The sequence below is a fragment of the Nelusetta ayraudi genome, unplaced genomic scaffold (assembly GCF_046127955.1).
Source record: "Nelusetta ayraudi isolate G7.1 ecotype Tasmania unplaced genomic scaffold, CSIRO-AGI_Nayr_v1 ptg000045l, whole genome shotgun sequence".
In the NCBI taxonomy this organism is placed as follows: domain Eukaryota; kingdom Metazoa; phylum Chordata; class Actinopteri; order Tetraodontiformes; family Monacanthidae; genus Nelusetta; species Nelusetta ayraudi.
Genome location: NW_027466095.1, coordinates 3,385,715 through 3,409,316, shown reverse-complemented (window position 1 = coordinate 3,409,316; position 23,602 = coordinate 3,385,715). Strand labels below are relative to the sequence as shown.

The 23,602-nt window shown below is 44.7% G+C and overlaps 2 protein-coding genes and 1 long non-coding RNA gene across 18 annotated transcripts in view; 1 reads left to right on the top strand and 2 right to left on the bottom strand.

The window, feature by feature from the left end:
* Positions 1-23,602, top strand: part of LOC142894831 (uncharacterized) — a 450,316-nt gene that overhangs the window by 321,564 nt on the left and 105,150 nt on the right. For 2 of the 9 annotated variants that reach the window (XM_076035641.1, XM_076035639.1), the window contains exon 16: positions 2,927-3,091. The exons of 2 other annotated variants lie outside the window; for them this stretch is intronic. In XM_076035641.1, coding sequence (XP_075891756.1) covers positions 2,927-3,091 — 165 coding nt within the window. Of the gene's footprint in view, positions 1-1,188; positions 1,337-2,926; positions 3,092-3,691; positions 4,016-5,173; positions 5,348-23,602 lie in introns of those variants that run through there. 5 more of the 9 variants (XM_076035637.1, XM_076035634.1, XM_076035638.1 and 2 more) reach the window with 4 other exon arrangements.
* The window catches only part of LOC142894832 (NLR family CARD domain-containing protein 3-like), a 110,133-nt gene that overhangs the window by 21,887 nt on the left and 64,644 nt on the right, over positions 1-23,602 (bottom strand). For 2 of the 8 annotated variants that reach the window (XM_076035646.1, XM_076035648.1), the window contains exons 4-5: positions 21,036-21,200; positions 20,265-20,438 (exon numbers count right to left, since the gene is read on the bottom strand). In XM_076035646.1, the coding sequence (XP_075891761.1) occupies positions 20,265-20,438; positions 21,036-21,200 (339 nt within the window). Of the gene's footprint in view, positions 1-16,755; positions 16,964-17,348; positions 17,526-20,264; positions 20,439-20,520; positions 20,888-21,035; positions 21,201-23,602 lie in introns of those variants that run through there. The other 6 variants (XM_076035647.1, XM_076035651.1, XM_076035644.1 and 3 more) reach the window with 5 other exon arrangements.
* Positions 16,059-16,751, bottom strand: LOC142894845 (uncharacterized). Its single transcript, XR_012928051.1, has 2 exons — positions 16,696-16,751; positions 16,059-16,379 (listed from the first exon to the last, which is right to left on the bottom strand). It is a non-coding gene; the product is annotated as an uncharacterized LOC142894845 (long non-coding RNA).

Here is a 23,602-nt window from a genome sequence, read left to right as displayed (position 1 = left end):
GATCACTGCCACAGTTCTGGAGAGCATGTTAGCAGAGAGTTGGTGGAGGAGAGGAGAGCTGCCAAAGACCCTGACTGACATGTACTCACACTTCCTGCTGGTCCAGACCAAGAGGAAGCAGCACAAGTATGGAGGAGAGCATCAGACCACAGGTCCACAGGAGCTGAAGTGGTCAAAGATGCGGACTAACATGTTCACATTCTGGGGAAAGACCAAGAAGACGAAACCAAAAGATAACATTAACTTGACGGAGGCTGACAGGGAGCTTCTTCTGAAGCTGGGCCAGCTGGCATTTGAACATCTGGAGAGTGGAAACATCATGTTCTACAGTGAAGACCTGGAGAAGTGTGGTCTCAGTGTGACTGACGCCTCTGTGTACTCAGGAGTTTGTACAGAGATCTTCAGAAGAGAGAGTGTGATCTTCCACAAAACCGTCTACTGCTTCGTTCATCTGAGTGTCCAGGAGTTTCTGGCTGCAGTCTACAGCTTCCACTGTCACACCAAGAGGAAAATGACAGTAGATGGTCACTCTGGATAATCCCTGGATGGGTTCCTGAAGAGGATGATGGAGAAATCCCTGCAGAGTCCAAACGGTCACCTGGACCTTGTTTGCTTTCTCCATGGACTCAGTCTGGAATCCAACCAGAGAGTCTTAGGAGGCCTGCTGGGTCTCACTGACAACCATCCAGGAATCTTACCGAAGGTCATCAACAACCTGAAGGAGCTGAACACTGGTGATGTTTCTCCTGACAGAAGCATCAACATCTTCCACTGTCTGCTGGAGGTGAAGGATCAGTCAGTGCATCAGGAGGTCCAAGAGTTCCTGCAGTCAGAGAACAGATCAGAGAAGAAACTCTCAGTGTTCCAGTGTTCAGCTCTGGCCTACATGCTGCAGATGTCAGAGGAGGTTCTGGAGGAGTTGGACCTCAGCAAGTACAACACAACCTGGGAGGGAAGATTGAGACTGATTCCAGCTGTGAGGAACTGCAGAAAGGCTGTGATATATTTAGGGTACGTAAACACTGTGTGTGTGTGTGTGTGTGTGCGTGTGCGTGTGCGTGTGCGTGTGTGTGTGTGTGTGTGTGTTTGTGTGCTCTTGGTGTCTCTTGGTTCTTGCCACCCTGCTATATCAGCAGCTCCTCCAGTCACAGGGTGGATCAACATCAGCAGGTCCACTTGTGGCTGCAGGTCTCCAAGAAAACAATGAGGGAAACACTGAGTGGTGACTTTTAGCAGCAGGCTGTCAACACATGGCTAACTCAGGTGCTTTGTGTTGGATGGTGAGTGGAGTGAAGCTGCTCCACTGGAGTCCAGGATGGAGATGAAGATGTGACAGTGACAGAATGAGGAGCTTTGATCAGTCAGTGCGTTTACATGGCACTAGAGAAATTTGAATTATTGCCTTCGTCCGATTATGATCGGAGTTTGAGAACTCCGATTGGAATCCAAGAACTCCAATTGGAATCCGAGAACTCCGATTGAGACATCCAGATAATGCGATTGGAATTTGAATTTCTCTGCCATGTATACGCCTTAGTCAGACTATTAACTGGACAACGCGAGTGCGCATGCGCCACGCCTCCCTCTCGCGACTCATGACCGCACAACTACGTCGTCTAACAAAACAGACAGCGCGAAACAACCTGGCAAACGCGACTAAGAATGTTCACATTTGCGCATTTGCGCTTTGCGCACCCCTGAACAAATACGTATTCCTTCGTATTTATATTTTTACCTTTTCGTTCACATTTTTTGTAAGTTAGAAGAATTTTAACTTTGTAAATAAAAGCACAGCAAAGACATGTTTTCCTGATTTGTTTTTATTTTGGTAATTTCGCTGTTATTCTGCTGGAAACGGCGTGCAGCGGCACAAGCTTCCTCCACGGACAGTGGAATCATGGCGTGAAAACTCGGAATTTTCCAGAAATATTAATCTGAAAATCAAGTACAGCACAACAATAAAATAGCAATTTTTGGATGAACTTTACTTTGAAATGCTACATCAGAAATGTCTGAAAATTATTGTGGACTATCCTGGGGAGGTGTACTACCAGTGTGCAGTGGAATTGTGGCGTGAAAACTCGGAATTCTTCAGAAATATTCATCTGAAATCCAGTACAAAGACACGCTTCTCCCTCTTCCTCTGCCAATGTGCGAAGCAGTTAGCAGTTACCGTAATACCTGGTGTACACAAAGCAAGCAGAAAGCGAGTGTCTGCTCGCTCGAACGCTTTTGCCGAACTGTTGGCTGGCTTGACCGCAGTCACGGTCGGCACTTTAATGAGCGTGTGTATAACTGAAGACACCGGTCCTTTGCAAAACCTGTACACAAACTCTCCCACCAGCCTGCTCCGAACCCGAATCCAACAAGAACCAGAGTTTCGGGTCCGTGGCGACGGCACAAAGCGTAGCCCTCCAACAGCAAACAACGTTCTTGTCTGCCTTTTAAAAACACCAAGAGCTCAAGAAATAGGGTACACCTTATCTGCAAAGCAAGTAACACGTACATTATGAACTATCGTTCCATATCATAATGATTTAATATGTCAACCGAAAGCAGCTGACCGGCTGAAAAGACTCACTCCACCCCCTAGTGTTGGGAGGAGGACACGTTCCCGTCAATAATTCCAATTTCTCAGCTGCGTGTACACGGGGACAAGGTGAGAACTCCGCTTGGACGAGAAAAACGAATTATTGCTTAGTCCGATTAAGCTCTGCATGTAAACGCACTGAGTGTGAAGGATTCATGCAGACAGTCAATCAACACATTGAACACACAAACAAATCACATCCTGCCTTCATTTTGATGAAGATGATGATGAAGATGGTGGTGGTGATGATGATGATGATGATGATGATGATGATGATGATGATGATGATGATGATGGAAGCTGCAACTTCTCACTCTGCTCTCCTTCATTCTTCAGTGTTCAACTCTCAGTGCTTCACTGTGCAGTGGTGTCTTCAGCTCTGCAGTCCAGCCCCTCCCACCTCACACTGCTGGACCTGACTGGCACCACCCTGAAGGATCCTGGAGTGAAGCTGCTCTGTGCTGGACTGCAGAGTCCAAACTGCAGACTGGAAGTTCTCAGGTCAGTTCCTGCTTTCTACTGGTGGACAGTGTGTGTCAGCAGATGACAACTGGTGTGTAACGCTGCTCAGTGTGAAGACTTTTAAGCAGATATTAAAGACTCATCTAGACAAAGTGGATGTTGTTGATATTTTCATGTCAACAATCTGCAGCCAGAAAAGACTTTGGATGGTGGAAGAAAGTGTGGAAAATGTCTCCAGTCACTTTGGAGCTCAATGGAAGTTGTTGATTGGTGATGAAGGTCACATGACTGAGCAGAAGATCCTGTGAAGAAACATTAGAGGCAGATTAATAGTGCAGCAGTATTTCTTCATCTTGTCCTTTGAATGTGTTTGACTTGTAACGAGACTCTGATGACTGAAAACAGCCACAAGCACACAAAGGACTCACTGATTATTTTCCATCTTCACTGCTGATTGGCTGCACACTGACTGACACACTGCTTTTGTTATTGTGTTGACAACACACTGGCACAGTGACTCGTTTGAGGGAATGACTCAGTGATCCCAACAGCTGCACATCTGGATCATCAACAGGGAGGAATGACTCTGAATATGACATTTACACCATGGAAGAAATCAAATATTGATTCTTTATTCAGGTTGGAGAGCTGCAGGTTGTCAGAGCTCAGCTGTGATTGGCTGCTCTCAGCTCTGAAGTCCAACCCCTCCCACCTCAGACTCCTGGACCTGACTGACAACCAGCTGCAGGATTCATCAGTGAAGGTGCTGAGTGGTTTTCTACAGAGTCCAGACTGTAAACTGGAGACTCTGAGGTCAGTTCACCCTCTTCACGCTACAACTTCTATCACTCTTGTTATTGTTGTCATGATTTTCACTTCACTGCTGTTGAAAATTCAATTTGCAGTCACTGGTTTGTGTTTGAAATGAGTGACACTGGGTCTGAAGCAGTGTTTCTCAAAGTGGGTGGGCAGAGTCACGTCTGGGGTGTGGGGGACAGGGACGAAATAATGTTTTCCACGGTGGAACAGTGAACAAAAAGTGTTCAGTAGGTTGTAGCTCAGAAAAACGCTGCTCAGGTTCACAGGATGGACAAATATTTGACAGGGACGGAGAGAATAATTCAGGAGTCCAGTGGTGGCCAGTGTTCACTCTGTTCACTGTTGTTGCCCACTGTTGGCTGTAGAATCTTTCAGCGAGTCGCTGCGGAACGATGGTGTTGATGTGGTCAATTTCATCAAAACAAGAGCCCTGAAAGCGCGGCTATGCTCTGCACTTTGTGAGGAGATGGGAGCACAACACAAAGCTGTGTTGTTTCACAGTGAAGCCAGGTGGTTGTCCCGAGGAAAAGTGCTGCCATTGGACAGAGGGCTGTGGGAATTCTGCTTCCTTTGGCCACATCCCATCCCTGTCAAATAGGCTTTTCAGCTGTTGCAATACTGAAGGCTAAGTACAGAGCTAAGCTCCATATTGAGCCTGGTCTGCCAGTGGCAGCATCAAGCCTGCAAGCCCACTGTGAGATGTTGTGCAAAGCAAAAGAGGCCCATTGCAGCCACTAATACAGTAACTCTCACACACTCTCACTACTCTTGCCAAATACCTGCATTTCTTCTTTTATCTACATATTCAACTCCATTGTTTTTGCATTAGTGAAGTGAATGAATGGTTATTTGCACAACAGAATAACTTGATAGAAAACAGAGGGAATGTTGATGATAAAAAGTTCATTTTCTTTATTGGATGTTACAAAAAGTGTTGTGTCAAAGGTCAAACATTATTTTCACAGCAGAAATGTGTAAAGCTGGTGAGAGGAATGTTCATCTTTTATGTTGTTTCAGTCAATTTGAAAAAAAATATGTAGTCACCATTTTGTCTGGGGGGGGGGGGGCTTGAAAAACTTCCTTCCTCCAAGGTGGGGCGCTACAGAGAAAAGTGTGTAAAATCCTGCCATCTTGTGGTCAGATTTCAGACTGCAGCGCTCATTCACTAACCCTCTCTCCCTCCCTCTCTGTTTCTGTAGTGTCAGATTCTGAAGTCCACATTTCACTTTGATTTTCAGAGTGATGACAGCCTGGAAAAACTCTCCATCATTATAAACTCTCCACCATTTATTCTCTATTCAGGTTGGAGTGGTGAAGGTTGTCAGAGCTCAGCTGTGATTGGCTACTCTCAGCTCTGAAGTCCAACCCCTCCCACCTCAGACACCTGGACCTGAGTGACAACCAGCTGCAGGATTCAGGAGTGAAGGAGCTGAGTGGTTTTCTGCAGAGTCCAGACTGTAAACTGGAGACTCTGAGGTCAATTCACCCTCTTCACTCTACAACTTCTATCACTCTTGTTATTGTTGTCATGATTTTCACTTCACTGCTGTTGGAAATTCAATTTGCAGTCACTGGTTTGTGTTTGAAATGAGTGACACTGGGTTTAAAGGTACAGTGTGTGAAATCCTGCCACCTAGCAGTCAGTTTTCAGATTGCAGTGCTTACTTGCTGGCCCTCCCTCTCCCCTTCTTGCCAGTGAACTACGGTGGCCTTCCAGCATCATAAAGGATGTGGTTGACAGCAAAGGTGTCTAGTTCTCTGTATAATGATAAAGTTCCATCAATACAAATATTACAACCATCTATTAGCATCACAATCAGTCATAGTCACAGCAGACAGTCCAGTGTTAGCATGATTTTCAGCTAGCGCTAGCATTAGATAGATCCAGCTGGTCTCAGCAGAAGGTCAAGGGTCAATGCAGGTTCTATCATCTCAGTCAGTTCAGTATTGATGAGCAAGATGCAGAAAAGATTCCACTGCATTTCAGTCACTTAATAACCATTTGTTCTCAGCACTTGCTTTATTAGAGGATTCCAGCCTCCAACCATCAATATGAAACTGTCTCTCAAACTGATCTTCCCAACCAGCCGCCTACAAACATGGCGGTGCAAGATGGCCACGACCTTGGACCTTCTGTCTGTTTCTAGAAAGAAGCGTTCTAACGGCAGGAAAAGCAGAGGACTTTTATTTTATACTAATCAAAGACTTCAAACTATATTGATGGTTGTATATGAATCTTTCAGCAATAAATCTGCACTGATTTTACACACTGAACCTTTGAGGCAAAATGAATCAATGAATTCCAACATTGTTAACGGCTGATCAGTGGTCACATGACTAAACAGGTTGATATAGAATATTTTACTGTGGTGATTCATTATTTCAGTATTATTGTTGTGCTTCTGATTGGTTTAATGAACATTACAGTGTTATGTTCCCACTACTCCACTACTCCCACTACTCCAACATCATCCTCATCGGCTCCAGCAACCCCAGAACCCTATTCTCCATGGTCAACCGTCTGCTCAAACCGCAGGATCACACCTCCGTAACTCCCTCAACTATCACAGAAATCCTAAAAAACATGAAGACCCCAACCTGTACTCTCGATCCCGTCCCGTCCTATCTCATTAAACACTCCCTCCCATCCATTTCCCCCCTCATCTCATCTATCATCAACTCCTCGTTTATCTCCGGCTCCGTCCCTTCATCCCTCAAACTGGCTGCTATCACCCCAATCCTAAAAAAAACCCGGCCTTGACCCCGACTGCCCCAGCAACTTCCGCCCTATCTCCAACCTACCATTTCTGTCTAAGATCATGGAACGTGCCGTCGCCTCACAACTCTCAGCCCATCTCCAATCCAATAACCTCCTTGAACCATTCCAATCAGGATTCCGCAAAAAACACAGCACTGAAACAGCACTATTAAAAATCACCAACGACCTCCTGCTCGCCTCTGACTCCAACCAAATAACAATTCTCCTCCTCCTGGACCTGTCTGCCACCTTTGACACAATCAGCCACTCCATCCTCCTCAACCGTCTATCATCCGACCTACACATCACTGGCTCTGCACTCTCTTGGATCACATCTTACCTCTCCAACCGTCAACAGTTCATTTATATTAACCACTGCTCCTCCTCCACCGCCCCACTCCCCCAAGGTGTCCCTGAGGGATCGGTGCTTGGTCCCCTACTTTTCACCCTCTACCTCCTCCCCCTGGACCATATCATCCGACTACGTGGACACAACTTCCACTGTTACGCCGACGACATTCAATTATACATCTCCACCCACTCCATCTCCTCCACCACCATGACCACCGTCACCTCCTGCCTCAACGCAATAAAAACCTGGATGCATCACAACTTTCTCAAACTCAACAGTGATAAATCAGATCTCATAATCATTGGTCCCAAATCCCTCACTAAATCCACCTCTGGCATCACCATCAACATTGACAAATCCCATATAACCCCACCATCACTCGTCCGCAACCTCGGAATCCACCTCGACCGCAACATCACCTTCGACCACTAGGGTTTGGCATTGAGCATCGAGCATCGACTGGAACCGGTTCTAAGGTTCCGATGCTCCCGGAATCGTTCAAATGTTTAAGTTTCGATTCCTGGGGGAGGGGCAAACACAGAGCAGTGTGCAAGTAGGGAGCGATGGAAAGTGTGCGGCGGCGCTCCAAGGTTTGTCTTAAGAAAATGATAAAGCAGCTAAATGCACGACCTGCAAAACGGTTATTTCGTGCAAAAGAGGGTGCACGACTAACATGATCAAACCCAGCGGGGTCTCACCCCCGCCGGCAAGCTGCTCCCCCTCCGATTTCACCGCTACGTGTCTGCTGACGTCATCGCGCTGAGATCGCACGATGAAGTGCTACAGAATTCAAGAGTCCGGCGGTGGCCAGTGTTCTTAGTTGTTGGTCACTTTTGGCTGTAGTGGAACGATGACGTCGTTGCCGCCAGACTTGAAGCGGCGCGCACCTCCGCGGCCGCTTCTCGCCGTGCAGCGATTGGTCCGGCGTCTGGTCCATTTTGTGCCCGAGCAGCGGGCGAAACAGCCAGAGGACAATGAACCATTATCCAGCGCTGATGGAACGTGATCGAAAACTTTTGCATCAGTGCTTGATATACGCCGCGACTGGCGCAATATTATGATTTGGCGCACGTGACGCGTAACGTCACCCCGTGCGGCAGGTAAAAAAGGTGGTGATGTCCCGGGTTTCCCAATTCCCAAGTTCATAGACTTGATAAATATAATGTGAGAAATTCAAAGTAAAGTTCATAAAAGTTTATAAATTTAAAATTAATTGAGGAAGAACTTTTTGACCCTGCCTCTTAAAAAGAATCGAATCGAGAATCGCTCAGAATCGGAATCGAAACAAGGAATCGAAACTGGAATCGGAATCGTTCAAATTCAAACGATGCCCAACCCTATCGACCACCATATCTCCCAACTTGCCCGCTCCGCCTTCTTTCACCTGAAAAACATCGCCAGACTCCGTCCCTTCCTCACTCCCTCTGCTGCTGAAACCCTCACACATGCCTTCATCACCACCCGACTGGACTACTGCAACAGCCTTTTCTATGGCCTCCCATCCTCCACCCTCAACAAACTTCAATACATCCAGAACTCCGCCGCCAGACTTCTCACCGGCTCCCGCCCCTACAACCACATCACCCCCGTCCTCCACCAACTCCATTGGCTTCCTGTTGCCCACCGTATCCAATTCAAGATCCTCCTCTTCACCTTCAAGTCACTCCACAACCTGGCCCCTCCCTACTTGTCTGACCTCATTGTCCGTCACACCCCAAACCGTCTCCTTCGCTCAGCTGATGCTAACCTCTCTCACCCCTTGCCATAACCAAGCACCGAACCCTGGGGGACCGGGCCTTCAGTGTCTCCGCTCCCACCCTCTGGAACTCCCTCCCCAAAAACATCCGCAACTGTACGGAGCTCAACAACTTCAAGACTGCCCTCAAAACCCACCTCTTCAGAATTGCCTACCCTACCTGAACCCTCCTACCCACCACAGCTCCCAGCCCATATCTTCCCTCTCAACCCTGTCTGCTTTTAACTGATTTTAACTGATTTTATTATTATCTATTTTATCTATTTTTAATCGTTTTTAATTTTTTAATCTCTCGCATTGTTTATATTGTTATTTTACCTGTAAAGCGACTCTGAGCACCTGTAAGAGCGCTTTATAAATAAAAATTATTATTATTATTATTATTATTATTATTATTATTATTATTATTATTGTAGACATTAATATTTTTAATTTCAGATAGTGATGAAAACTCCACTCACTCCATCATTTATTCTTTATTCAGGTTGATTTGGTGCAGTTTGTTAGAGCCCAGGTGTGATTGGCTGCTCTCAGCTCTGAAGTCCAACCCCTCCCACCTCAGAGACCTGAACCTGAGTGACAACTACCAGCTGCAAGATTCAGGAGTGAAGTGACGACTCTGCCAGCGCCATCTTCCTTGCGCCGAAAGTTTGAGGTAAGTTTTATCAAACAAGTTATTAGTCGTTAATTTTTTTTCATTCAAGGTAGAGGTGGTACATATGGTTCAACGTACGCCACCGTCTACCCTACTGTCAATGGTGTGTGCGTGTCTTCAAATACGAATTTGAAATGGCTAACATGATATCGTGTTGGCAGCTAGCTTAAGTACACCATTCACATGGAGAACACGGAACGGCAAATTGAACAAGAATGGCGCGACTCGGATCACGTTAACGTAAACTTGAATTGGTGTCTATGGGAAATGCCAAAACTCATCTCGGAAATAAACGTTCACGATTTTCTGTTTTAGTTGTTGGTCAGCAAAGTGCGTTCCCGTGCGTACGTGTGTGTGTGTGTGTGTGTGTGTGTGTGTACGCACGCTCCCCCCGCGCCGTGCGGGCATAACAGAGGAGAAAGAGGAGTCTAATGGCTATAGTTAAACGATAACAACTCATAGACATATTTATTTAATAGCCTTATTTTAAAAAGCTTTAATACTGATGTAATTGATAGAAAATTGAGCTGTCAGTGATGAGCTTAAATTTCAGTATGTCTGTTATCTGTTGTTCTTCAGTTTATTCTGCTGTTGTGGATCATAATTCTGAAGCAAGTTTCCTGTCTTTCCCAACACAGTTATGTTGATCAGAACCAGTATTAATAATATACAAAAATATGTCAAGATAAATGAGGCAAACTTTGAGGAATTCCTAAATTCTGGTAAGCCACACATAATTTCACACCTGGCCATTCTCTTAGAATACACTGACGGGTTCTTGGAGAATGGCCTTGTTTAAATTTTTAACTTTGTTTGCATTAAAATCTGTTTTTATTTTTGGTCATAGCTTTCTTGAAGTTTTTGCTTCCACCAGTCAGTGAAGATGTCAAAGTTTTTGATGAAACAGGAACTGAGGTGGATGCAGAGGTCTTCGCTGACTTTGTGCAGCAGCCCAACATTGGCATACTTACCATCAAAATTGGTGATGGTATGATTTTTCATTGTTGCTTCGATTAGGTCACCATCATCCATGGAATATAATGTATGATAATATAAATTGCACATTTGTATTGTTAAAAAGGGAAATTAATTGATATTATTTTTGTCCTTTCTTTCTCTCTCTGCTGGACTACAGATTTCAAGGAAGCTTCCTCTAGCAGTTCCCAAGACGTTAATACCAGTGTAGTGTCTGCTGGTAGCAGTAGTGGTGACACAGTCCTCCTTGAACTGGTGTCCTGCAACCTAACATCAGTACTCGTGATATGTGTGCGTCTGCTATTGCGCAGCTTCAAGTTGCTGGTGTGGGCCAGTCAGTTTTGAACAATTTAGTATCATCCATGGAAGAAGTTATAATGGAGGTACAGTGTCAAACTAAAGATGCAACTTTAAAATGTTTATCCTCTCAGAACACAGATGTAAAAGCTAAAATTGAGCAAACTTTTACAACACTTGAAAACCCTTTTACTGCATTGAACACCGAATCAAAGCGTAATGCATATTTTGAGCAAAAATGGAAAACTGTTGAACCTGTCGAAAAAGTGCTTGGTGTCAGATTTGAAAACAGAAGCACTGGAACTTATGATCAAGTAGTTGTAACTGACAAATTTTCCTATGTTCCAATATTAGAAAAATTAAAGTCTATTCTCAGCAATCCAAACCTCAGTTTATGTCAAGCCACACCGCCAAGGACGATGTGTATTTTGACATAAATGATGGGGTGCATCTGAAGAAACATGCAACTTCAATCATTTTTTGATGAGTTTGAGACTGCTAATCCATTAGGCTCCAAAAAAGGTATACATAAATTGGGGGGCATATATTTCACACTAAGAAATTTTCCACCAAAGTTAAATTCATCTTTAATCAACATACATTTGGTTGCACTTTTTCATGCCCAGGACATTAAAATGTACGGTTTTGACACTATCCTTGAGCCAATCATAAATAACTTTAAAGTGCTTGAAACAGATGGGGTCAAAGTCCCGTTGTTCAAAAATGCACTTTATGGCAGTATTGTGCAGGTTACGGGTAATAATCTTGGTATACATAGACTATTTGGGTTTGTGGAATCGTTCAGCGCACGGAATTGTTGTCGTTTTTGTATCCTTGAAAAGAGTGAATTTCAAACTGTGTTCTGTGAAGACGACCAAAGCGTGATATGACGGACGAAAGACATGTTTGTTGAACATTGTCATGCTATACAATCAAATCCACAGCTACCTCATGTGTATGGTGTGAAGCGTTCATGTTTGTTAAACTCTCTGAAATATTCAACACAGCTGACAATCTTTCTGTGGATATCATGCATGACATTTTAGAGGGTGTTGCACAGTTAGAAGTAAAACTTGCATTGGAGTATTTGCAGGAGAACCTCATGACTGTGAAAGAACTGGCCAATAGAATAGAGTCATTTAACTATGGTTACACTGAGAGGAGAAATCGCCCCCCTGCAGTCAAGTTACTTGATGGAAGCAACGATTTGGGTCTAAACGCCATTCAGTCCTGGTGTTTACTGCGTAACATGCCATTGATTTTTGGTGACGTAGTGCTGAGAGACGATAATTACTGGCACCTGTTAATGTTATTGCTGCAGATTGTAAGTATTGTGTTTTCTCCCATCCTAACAACTGTTATGGCTATCTTTCTGAAACACATTATTATTGACCACCATAAGCTTTATAAACGTCTATTTCCGACAAGAAATCTCTTACCCAAGCATCATTTCATGATTCATTATCCACGTTGTATCAGAAATATTGGGCCACTTCTGCACATGTGGTGTATGCGTTATGAGGCCAAGCATAACTTTTTCAAAACTCAACTCAAAAGTTTCAAAAATATCACAAAGACATTGGCAAAAAAACACCAGAAATACATGGCCTTGCATTGGGAATCTTTCAGCCTGAGCAGAGTAACTCACGGTCCAGGAAAGATGTTACAGATTGCAAATTTGCAAGGAGGTCCTGAAATTGCAGCCAAACTAAATGCGGACATATCTGCTAATGTTCTGTTGGTCAAATGGGTAAAGCATTATGGATCAGAATATCGCCCTGGCTTAGTAGTGTGTCTCGAGATGAACAAGGAGTTGCCAGTATTTTGTAAGATCAGTACAATTGTAGTGAAAGATGAGCAAGTTGTCTTTACTGGCTCTGCAATGGAAACCATTTGTTTTGATGAACATTACCATGCATTTAAAGTCATGTACAAGCCATCCCAGGCACTTAAGGTGTTCAGTGTGCAAGAGCTGCTCTGTTTAAAACCAATGGATGTTCAAATGTCTTATAAATCAACAGATTTTTCAATGATCATAGTGCCATATTGCCATATGATGCAGCCATGACCAGTGTTCTTGGTTTTGACTTTGTACTCCCTCTAACTGAAAACCACTGACTCACCAATTCTTTTCTCAGTATTTGAATTTGGATTTTTTTTTTTTTTTTTTTTTTTTTTTATATATATATATATATTCAGTGACTCTTTGAAGATTTTAGTTCAAAATGGGTGAAATTATTTTTGTACAACATTTTAAATGCACTTAAAATACTTTCTATTGGCTGTGAGAAATGTCAACAGTTCAACATGTACAGAACAAGTTTTTCTCCATTGTTCAAGTAAATATGTTTTTACTTCACGAGTTTTTACGTGTTATCAAAACATGATGTTTACTCTAATTAAAGTAGTATTAAGTAGTTATTTATAATTTGGTGTTTTTACCCCAATGCAAAAAAATATTTTTTGTGTCATAAACCTAGAACACATATGTAACACTGGTAAGAGTAAGTAAAAAAACAAAAAACAAAACAAAACACTGGAGTGATTTTTTAAAAAAAAATGGTTTAACACCAGACAAGTCAGTGTTGAATTTGAACAACACCAAGGGTGTGACTTTCCACGTAGTGTAAAACTTGATTAACACTTCTTAGTGTAGTGTAGTGCAAAATAATAACTCTTATCAGAGTAAAATTGACTCTAAAAATGTAACTATGTTCAGTGTATATTTTACACTCTGTAGATAAGGACCATATGTTCACTGAGGTCGTGTTAAAATGAACTCTTTAAGTGTTAAATTAACACTGGTGATTTTACTGTGTACATGCCATCTCCCTGCCAGAGTTCAATGCCGCTTGTGAGACCTGCCTGGAGCTCACACAACTACGACATCAGGTACGGATAGGCTGGCCAAGGAGTCGAAAGCATGTGACAGATGAGCTTGCTCTGTACTTTAATGTACGCGATGAACTGGCAGTGGTTAAATCACTGGTCATGAGAGGTTCAGATTGCTTGGTCGTTCCTGTGTCACTGCGATCCAGAGTGCTTGACTTGGCGCATGAGGGGCACCAGGGAATAGTGCGTACGAAGCAGAGATTGCGTGAACTGTACTGGTGGCCTCATATGGACAAATGTGTAGAGACAATAATAGTTTCATGTGTGCCATTTCAGTGCAATGACAAAGCAGCAAAGACAGCACCTGCACCACCAGTGGAACTCCGAAGAGGACCATGGGAAAAGGTGGCCATAGATATTACAGGTCCTTTTGAGTGTGCCACATGGGACTGCCGTTATGCCATCACACCTACCGATTACTATAGTAAGTGGCCAGAAGTTGCTTTCGTCCCTACTGTCATGACAGATATGGTTATTTGCTTTTTAGGTATGGTGTTCAGTAGAGAAGGTAACCCTTCCTTCCTGGTTTCTGACAACGGTTGTCAGTTTACTTCCCATGATTTCGCCAACTTTCTGAGAGAGAGAGAGATAAAACATCTCCGCTCAAGTGTCTACTATCCAAGAGCAAACGGAGCCATTGAAAGACTTAACAGAGTGCTGAAAGATTGTATACAGACTGCTGAAAGGATGCGCAGACCATGGAAACAAGCAGTGACTGAGTTCTTACAGAACTATTGTGCCACAACACATGCTACAACAGGAGCTACTCCATTCGAGTTGCTGAGGAACAGGAAGATGCGCACTGAACTGAATGTTCTTCCAGTCTCTGACAAAATCAAGTCACATGAGCAAGTGAAAGACACTGTGCACCACAAACAACAGAAAAGCAAGGAGTACGCTGACAGAAAGGCTGGAGCCAAAGTACCAACGTTCCAGGTCAGTGACACCGTGCGTGTCCGCAGACCGTGGCACGTTCATAAGGGATCATGCAGATTTATAGGGCCACTGACTGTCATTAAGAAAGTGGGATCGAGCACGTACTTGCTCAGTGATGGTCGAAAGTGGAACGCATCCAAACTTGCACCTTTCCCAAAGAAGGCTATGTCCTACATGGATAAAGACAGGGGGACTGTGCTTGACGGGCTCACTTTGCCTGAAAACATCCATTATGAGAATGAGCGTTGTCATGCGCCAGAGCCGGACACAAGACGGGGTTTGAGAAATAGAAAACCACCTCAGTGGTTGACAGGTTTTGTTAAATAACTAGGACAAAGTGATACATACCTCAGAGACTGTTCCTACTGTAACCGACTGTTCAAATTGTTATGTGAAAAATCACCTCTGTGGATACCGTTATTTTCATATATAAAATAAAAACATACTGTTCTGATTGTGGACTGGGTAAAGGAAATCATATATTCCATGCATGTTATTTTATGCTTCCAAATCATATTGCTATGGTTACTATGCACTTGAGAGCTGATGTTATATTTGCATATCATTTTGGATTTAGAATGGTTATTAACCTACTCAAGCCATCTTGTAATTTCTTCGGTTCCTATGTTCCTTAATATGTGTTTCAGGTACGGGATTTTTCATAAGACAATGTGTTACAGTTCTACAGAAAGTAATTCCTTCAAGAAAAGGGGAAAATGTGTCGTTATTATAATATGTTGCCACTAGAGGGCACTGAGTGATCTCTGGGGATTACAGGAAGGTGAGAGAAGGTGAAGGAAAAAGGAGAATAAAAGAAGTAGAATGTAAGCTATACACCTGTCTCCGGCTACTCTCTTTATTTTTACAATTGCAAGATACAAAACCACACATCCATGCAAGTCTATTTACAGTGGTGCCCCCTAGATCTTCTGCTTGTGTCCTTCACATTAGGGGGTGCCACTGTGCTCCTAGTAAAAACAGCTACAGGCTCAAGAGCTGCTACCGGCAACTGCAGGAACTCCAGTTGGACACTAGGGGGCAGCCGAGAGGCGACTCTGTCAGGTGCTACCTGACCGCAGATAGATGCTTGGCTGCGTCTCAATTCAGGGTCTGCATCCTTCCAAGGAAGCGTCCTCCGCCTGAAGGAAGCATCCTCCGAAGGACCCGGCCGAGGAGGACCAACCCAGACCCGCCTCCCCAGTAACCACCGGGTACGGTCTCACCTTCGGTGTATTTCCTGGTTGCCTCACTGCCGCTCCCTCCTTCTGGCCAACCACGGAAGTGACGTTTTCATAGCATCAAGCTAACCATTGGTTCACCATCTAACCATGGTGTTGGATGTTCAAATAAGTAAAAACCCGACGTTAAAAACGTGAAGGATAGTAGCCGTGTAGCCTTGGAATCGGCTAACAGTAGGGCTCTCATGTATCTTTCTTTTTGTTTCACATTTATTTTCTGTAATACACAATAAACATAAAGAATATGATCCAATTTGAACACAACAAAAACATGAACAGAAGAAAATGTCCAGGCAGGGATGAAAGGTTGAGGTCAAGGTCACACAGGTCAGTGGTTGTGATGCTTTTTATTTTCAGAATATTGATTCATTGAAATGTAATGTTTGAGCTCAGTTTTAAAAACAAAGAAAGAATGAGTGAAAACATTTTGCTAGGAAGAGAATTAGGTTGATGACGTAATGCTCTCTGATTGGCTAGCAGGATATGAGAAGCAAACAGACAATTTTATAAAAGTGGGATAAAATTTTGAATGAGTGTTTTGACAAATGAAACAAAGTCTTGCTAGAAAACAGCAGAGAGGGAGAAGAGCAAAACAAATGATCTGGTTTCCTTCTGATTCATTGACGTCCTGAAATCTCCACAGAAACATCTGGCAAGGATCAAAACCATGAATTATTTTGAGGGGAACTTATTTTGTCTCATTTATAATTCAATCATCATTGGAGTTCCAATCACAAAACAACATCTTTTATCTGATTGATTGATTTATGATCCTAAACCGGAAGTAAAATCTCATAAAAAACAATTTTTAACCCTAAAATAAAGGTGTGATATCAACTACACAACCTTCACAACGCTGTCAGACTTTGACAAATTCATCTTTGTGCTTCACATGAGAAACCAGGTGGAGTTGGATGGAGAACTCTGAAGTGAGAGCAGATCAGTGTGTTGTTGATGTGTGAAACCTTCATGCTGAGATGTTCCAGCCGTGGATGATGAGAGCAGAAGCAGTGGTTGTGTTCCACTGAGGATTCAGCTCCACCAGTGGCTTCTGGGACGTCTCTCCCAGTAACCACAGCAGCTTGTAGGGAGAAGCAGCCCGCCAGCCACCAGACTCCACTGGGGTCAAAGGTCATCCAGCGTGCCTTTTAGCTCCACTGGTTGTAGTTCTGTCAGCCACCACCAGATGGAGCTATCCTCTTCACTCTCCTCCTCATCCTCCCTCACCTCCAGCTGCAGAGAGAAGAAGAGACAGCAGGAGTCAGGACTCAGGGTCCTTGAACGCATCATCACAGAGACGTTGACTGTTGATGGAGATGATGGAGTGACTGGTGAGAAGAAGCAGACTCTCAGTCACATGTCAAGTGTGGAACATCAGAAGGTCATGTGACCATGGAGTGTTGGACTGATACTGAGGCCTGATGAAGATGAACTGATCAATAATTGAGTGGTGAACTGAGAGAAGAAGCAGTTTGGCAGCAGATGTTGGATGAATGAGGAGCAGCTGGACGTCACCATCCTCCTCTCACACTGTGACTGGAAACACTGGACCGCTGCTGTGGGATCAACTGGCTTTGGTGCTGGAACCATCATCCACTGCTTCCAAACCAGTACTGACCTCAGAGTCTCCAGTTTACAGTGTGGACTCTGTAGAAAACCACTCAGCACCTTCACTCCTGAATCCCGCAGCTGGTGGTTCTGACCCAGGTCCAGGTGTCTGAGGTGGGAGGGGTTGGACTTCAGAGCTGAAAGCAGCCAATCACAGCTGAGCTCTGACAAACTGCAGTTCCACAACCTGAATAGAGAATAAATGATGGAGAGTTTATAATGATGGAGAGTTTTTCCAGGGTGTCATCACTCTGAAAATCAAAGTGAAATGTGGACTTCAGAATCTGACACACCAGAAAAAGAGAGGGAGGGAGCGAGGGTGAGCGAATGAGCGCTGCAATCTGAAATCTGACCACAAGATGGCAGGATTTTACACACTGTGCCTTTAGACCAGTGGTTCTCAAACTTTTCTCTGTCATGCCCCACCTTGGAGGAAGGAAATTTTTCATGCCCCCCCCCCCCCCACACCAACCCAGACAAAATGGTGACTAAATATTTTTTTTCAAATTTACTGAAACAACATAAAAGATGAACATTCCTCTCACCAGCTTTACGCATTTCTGCTGTGCACAACACTTTTTGTGATAGCAAAACCAACATTCTTTTTTTATCATGAACATTCATTTCACAATCAATTCACTTTTCTGACGGTGGTGGAGGAAGTACGCCGTCAGGAGGAGGCTTTGAGGTGGACCAAGGCGGTGTCCCTTGGCAAGCAGGGGCGGTGGACACGATGGGAAAGTGTGGAGAGGAGGAACTTCAGCTGGAAGGACGTATGGGCAATGGGGGCAAGCCGCCTCAGCTTTTTGGTCAGAGCTACATGATGTCCTTGCGACACCAACCAATCTCCAGCAGTGGGTTGGTGAAGACCCGGAGTGTGCCCTGTGCGTCATGCCAGCTTCCCTCAGGCACATTCTCACAGGGTGCAAAACCAGCCTCGGCCAAAGGCGGTACACTTGGCGTCACAACCAAGTGTTAAAGGCCCTTGCATCCTCCCTGGACGGCAAGCGCACTACCATCAATTCCCAACCACAGCCAGTTTCCAACCCCCCATGGGAGACTGTGTTTTTTCCGGGAGGGGGCTAAGGTAAGCAGGGGCAGCTCCACACCATCAGAGAGAGGCCAGCTGGACTTGGCTCGCGACTGGAAACTGCTGGCGGATGTTGGATGGCAGCTTGTTTTCCCTCCAGAGATTGCCATCACCAGCTTAAGACCTGATTTAGTGTTCTGCCCCCCCTCCCTAAAGAAGGCTTGTATCATTGAACTCACTGTGCCTTGGGAAGAGGCAGTGGATGAGGCAAATGAGCGGAAACACCTGCGATATGCCGATCCAGCTGCTGAAGCTCAACATCGTGGCTGGAACACAGAAGTACGCCCAATGCAGAGGTTTCGTGGCAACATCAAGCGCCAAACTACTGAAGGACCTGGGATTCAGGAGCCAGAGCCAGCGTTCAGCCATCAAAGCTGCATCAGAAGCAGCGGAAAAAAGCAGCTAATGGCTCTGGCTGAAAAGGAAGGATCCCTGCTGGGCTCCAAAAGGCAAAGCCTAAAAGGAAGCTTTTCCTATTAATTGGGCATGGGATGCAAGCTCAGGTTTGATCACCCTGGAGCTGGCCGCCTTCGGTGAGGGTGTATAGTTTTAAATGGATGAAACACCCCATGATCTGAAGGAATACTACTGAAAATGCATCCCAAAATTTCAAACAGTTTTGTTTTGTTTTTTTAGTGTTCACCAATGAACTTTGCATGTGCTTGCACAAAGGATGTTAACTTCTTCTTCTTCTGCCGCTTATCCGGGGTCGGGTCGCGGGGGCAGCAGCCTTAGCAGAGATGCCCAGACCTCCCTGGCCCCAGTCACCTCCTCCAGCTCATCCGGTGGGACCCCAAGGCGTTCCCAGGCCAGCCGGGAGACATAGTCCCTCCAGCGTGTCCTGGGTCTTCCCCGGAACACCTGCCCAGGGAGGCGTCCAGGAGGCATCCGGAACGGATGCCCGAGCCACCTCAGCTGGCCCCTCTCGATGCGGAGGAGCAGCAGCTCTACTCCGAGCTCCTCCCGGGTGGCTGAGCTTCTCACCCTAAACTTTCACTTTTCTGCTGTGCAAATATCTTTTCTGGCAAAGCACTTTTGTAACATCTAATAAAGAAAATGAACTTTTTATCATCAACATTCCCTCTGTTTTCTATCAAGTTATTCTGTTGTGCAAATAACCATTCATTCACTTCACTAATGCAAAAACAATGGAGTTGAATATGTAGATAAAAGAAGAAATGCAGGTATTTGGCGAGAGTAGTGAGAGTGTGTGAGAGTTACTGTATTAGTGGCTGCAATGGGCCTCTTTTGCTTTGCACAACATCTCACAGTGGGCTTGCAGGCTTGATGCTGCCACTGGCAGACCAGGCTCAATGTGGAGCTTAGCTCTGTACTTAGCCTTCAGTATTGCAACAGCTGAAAAGCCTATTTGACAGGGATGGGATGTGGCCAAAGGAAGCAGAATTCGCGCATAAAATAGAAAATAGACCAGACGCCGAAACGGTTGCTGTGAGGCGCGAGCCGGCCACCGAGGTCTGGCGTGAACGACACCATCGTTCCGCAGCGACTCGCTGAAAGATTCTACAGCCAACAGTGACCAACAACAGTGAACACAGTGAACACTGGCCACCACTGGACTCCTGAATTCTTCTCTCCGTCCCTGTCAAATATTTGTCCATCCTGTGAACCTGAGCAGCGTTTTTCTGAACTAAAACCTACTGAACACTTTGTGTTCATTGTTTCGCCGTGGAAAAGGGCGGAAACACAGGACCCAGTTTCATACATTTCAAACACAAACCAGTGACTGCAAATTGCATTTCCAACAGCAGTCAAGTGAAAATCATGACAACAATAACAAGATTGATAGAAGTTGTAGCGTGAAGAGGGTGAACTGACCTCAGAGTCTCCAGTTTACAGTCTGGACTCTGCAGAAAACCACTCAGCACCTTCACTGATGAATCCTGCAGCTGGTTCTGACTCAGGTCCAGGAGTCTGAGGTGGGAGGGGTTGGACTTCAGAGCTGAGAGCAGCCAATCACAGCTGAGCTCTGACAACCTGAAGTTCTCCAACCTGAATAAAGAATCAATGTTTGATTTCATCCGTGGTGTAAATGTCATATTAAGAGTCATTTCTCCCTGTTGATGAGCCAGATGTGCAGCTGTTGGGATCACTGAGTCATTCCCTCAAAGGAGTCATTGTGCCAGTGTGTTGTCAACACAATAACAACAGCAGTGTGTCAGTCAGTGTGCAGCCAATCAGCAGTGAAGATGGAAAATAATCAGCGAGTCCTTTGTGTGCTTGTGGCTGTTTTCAGTCATCAGAGTTTTGTTACAAGTCAAACACATTCAAAGGACAAGATGAAGAAATACTGCTGCACTATTAATCTGCCTCTCATATTTCTTCACAGGATCTTCTGCTCAGTCATGTGACCTTCATCACCAATCAACAACTTCCATTGAGCGCCAAAGTGACTGGAGACATTTTCCACACTTTCTTCCACCATCCAAAGTCTTTTCTGGCTGCAGATTGTTGACATGAAAATATCAACATCCACTTTGTCTAGATGAATCTTTAATATCTGCTTCAAAGTCTTCACACTGAGCAGCGTTACACACCAGTTGTCATCTGCTGACACACACTGTCCACCAGTAGAAAGCAGGAACTGACCTGAGAACTTCCAGTCTGCAGTTTGGACTCTGCAGTCCAGCACAGAGCTGCTTCACTCCAGGATCCTTCAGGGTGGTGCCAGTCAGGTCCAGCAGTGTGAGGTGGGAGGGGCTGGACTGCAGAGCTGAAGACACCACTGCACAGTGAAGCACTGAGAGTTGAACACTGAATGAAGGAGAGCAGAGTGAGAAGTTGCTGCTTCCATCATCACCACCACCACCACCATCATCATCATCATCATCATCATCATCATCAACACCACCACCACCATCATCATCATCACCATCAACATCATCATCATGAATGATTGAATAGTTGATTTTGGTTGACAGTGTAAATCCAATCAATCTTGTGCAATCAACTGACAACAATGAAAAAGAAGCTTCCAAAACAAATGTGCACATTCTAAAGACTCACAACAAGAAAAATATAACAACTGTGTGAAGGAAAAAGCAGCAGGCTGAAGCCCAAGCTGATTCTTGCCTCTCCTATACAGTCCATAAGATTAGCTGGAATAATTAGTCAGACAAAATCAAAAAGGAAAATAAGAGAAACGCAACTCAACAAAATATGCTTGACATTATTCTTCATCATTGACTCACAATTCAATCATTTTTCCTCATCATCATCAAGTATTTTTCCCTTCAAGATTTTTTCAACTCAACAAAGAAGCACACATTTTCAAATGGTCACTGATCCCATTCCAAAATGGAACTCCCAAAAAAGAAAGACATCTATATTTAACAATGCTTCTCACCTTCCATTATTCAAAGACACTCAACCCTCTGAACATGGATTCATTTTCTCTCACTTTAAAAAACTTAGAATACTGAGCGCAAGATTTTCATTCTTTCCTGGAAATAGTATTTCTAATGTTTTCAAGTCCACTATATCTATGAATTGGAAGATCTTTGACTCTATCAATCATTGATTTGTGCTTCAGGGAACTTTATTGATTATTCTGACAACTCTTTTCTGTAGTTGAATTATTATTATAACTATTTAACCAGGTTTGTTCCTTTGAGATCCAAGATCGCTTTTAGAAGAGAGACCTGGCCAAGAATGACAGCACATAGAGTTTAAACACACACACACACACACACAGTGTTTACGTACCTTAAATATATCACAGCCTTTCTGCAGTTCCTCACAGCTGGAATCAGTCTCAATCTTCCCTCCCTGGTTGTGTTGTACTTGTTGAGGTCCAACTCCTCCAGAACCTCCTCTGACATCTGCAGCATGAAGGCCAGAGCTGAACACTGGATGGCTGAGAGTTTCTTCCCTGATCTGTTCTCTGACTGCAGGAACTCTTGGACCTCCTGATGCACTGACTGATCCTTCACCTCCAGCAGACAGTGGAAGATGTTGATGCTTCTGTCAGGAGAAACATCACCAGTGTTCATCTCCTTCAGGTGGTAGATGACCTTCTGTAAGGTTCCTGGATGGTTGTCAGTGACACCCAGCAGGCCTCCGAAGAGTCTCTGGTTGGATTCCAGACTGAGTCCATGGAGAAAGCAAACAAACAAGTCCAGGTGACCGTTTGGACTCTTCAGTGATTTCTCCATCATCCTCTTCAGGAACTCATTCAGGGATTCTCCATAGTGACCATCTACTGTCATCTTCCTGTTGGTGTGACAGTGGATGCTGTAGATTGCAGCCAGAAACTCCTGGACGCTCAGATGAACGAAGCAGTAAACGGTTTTGTGGAAGATCACACTCTCTCTTCTGAAGATCTCTGTACAAACTCCTGAGTACACAGAGGCATCAGTCACACTGAGACCACACTTCTCCAGGTCTTCACTGTAGAACATGATGTTTCCACTCTCCAGATGTTCAAATGCCAGCTGGCCCAGCTTCAGAAGAAGCTCCCTGTCAGCCTCTGTCAGCTCCTGTGGACCTCCTCCATACTTGTGCTGCTTCCTCTTGGTCTGGACCAGCAGGAAGTGTGAGTACATGTCAGTCAGGGTCTTGGGCAGCTCTCCTCTCTGCTCTGAGCTCAACATGCCCTCCAGAACTGTGGCAGTGATCCAGCAGAAGACCGGGATCTCACACATGATGTGGAGGCTCCTGGAGGCCTTGATGTGGGAGATGATCCTGCTGGACACATCTCCTCTATCTCTGAACCTCCTCCTGAAATACTCCTCCTTCTGGTCATCGGTGAAGCCTCGTACTTCTGTCAGCCTGTCCACACATGACGGAGGGATGTGATTGGCTGCTGCAGGTCTGGATGTTATCCACAGCAGAGCCGAGGGAAGCAGATCTCCTCTGATCAGGTTTGTTAGCAGGACGCTGACTGACTTCTTCTGAGTGACGTCAGTCACCACCTGGTTCTTCTCAAAGTCCAGAGCCAGTCTGCTTTCATCCAGGCCGTCCAAGATGAAGAGAAGTTTGCAGACATGCAGCTGCTCTGCTGTGAGCTTCTCTAACGTTGGATGGAAAACATGGAGCAGCTCCAGAAGATTGTAGTGCTGCTCTTTGATCAAGTTGAGCTCCCTGAATGAGAGAGGAAGCACCAGATGAAGGTCCTGGTTCTCCAGGCCCTGGGCCCAGTCCAGAGTGAACTTCTG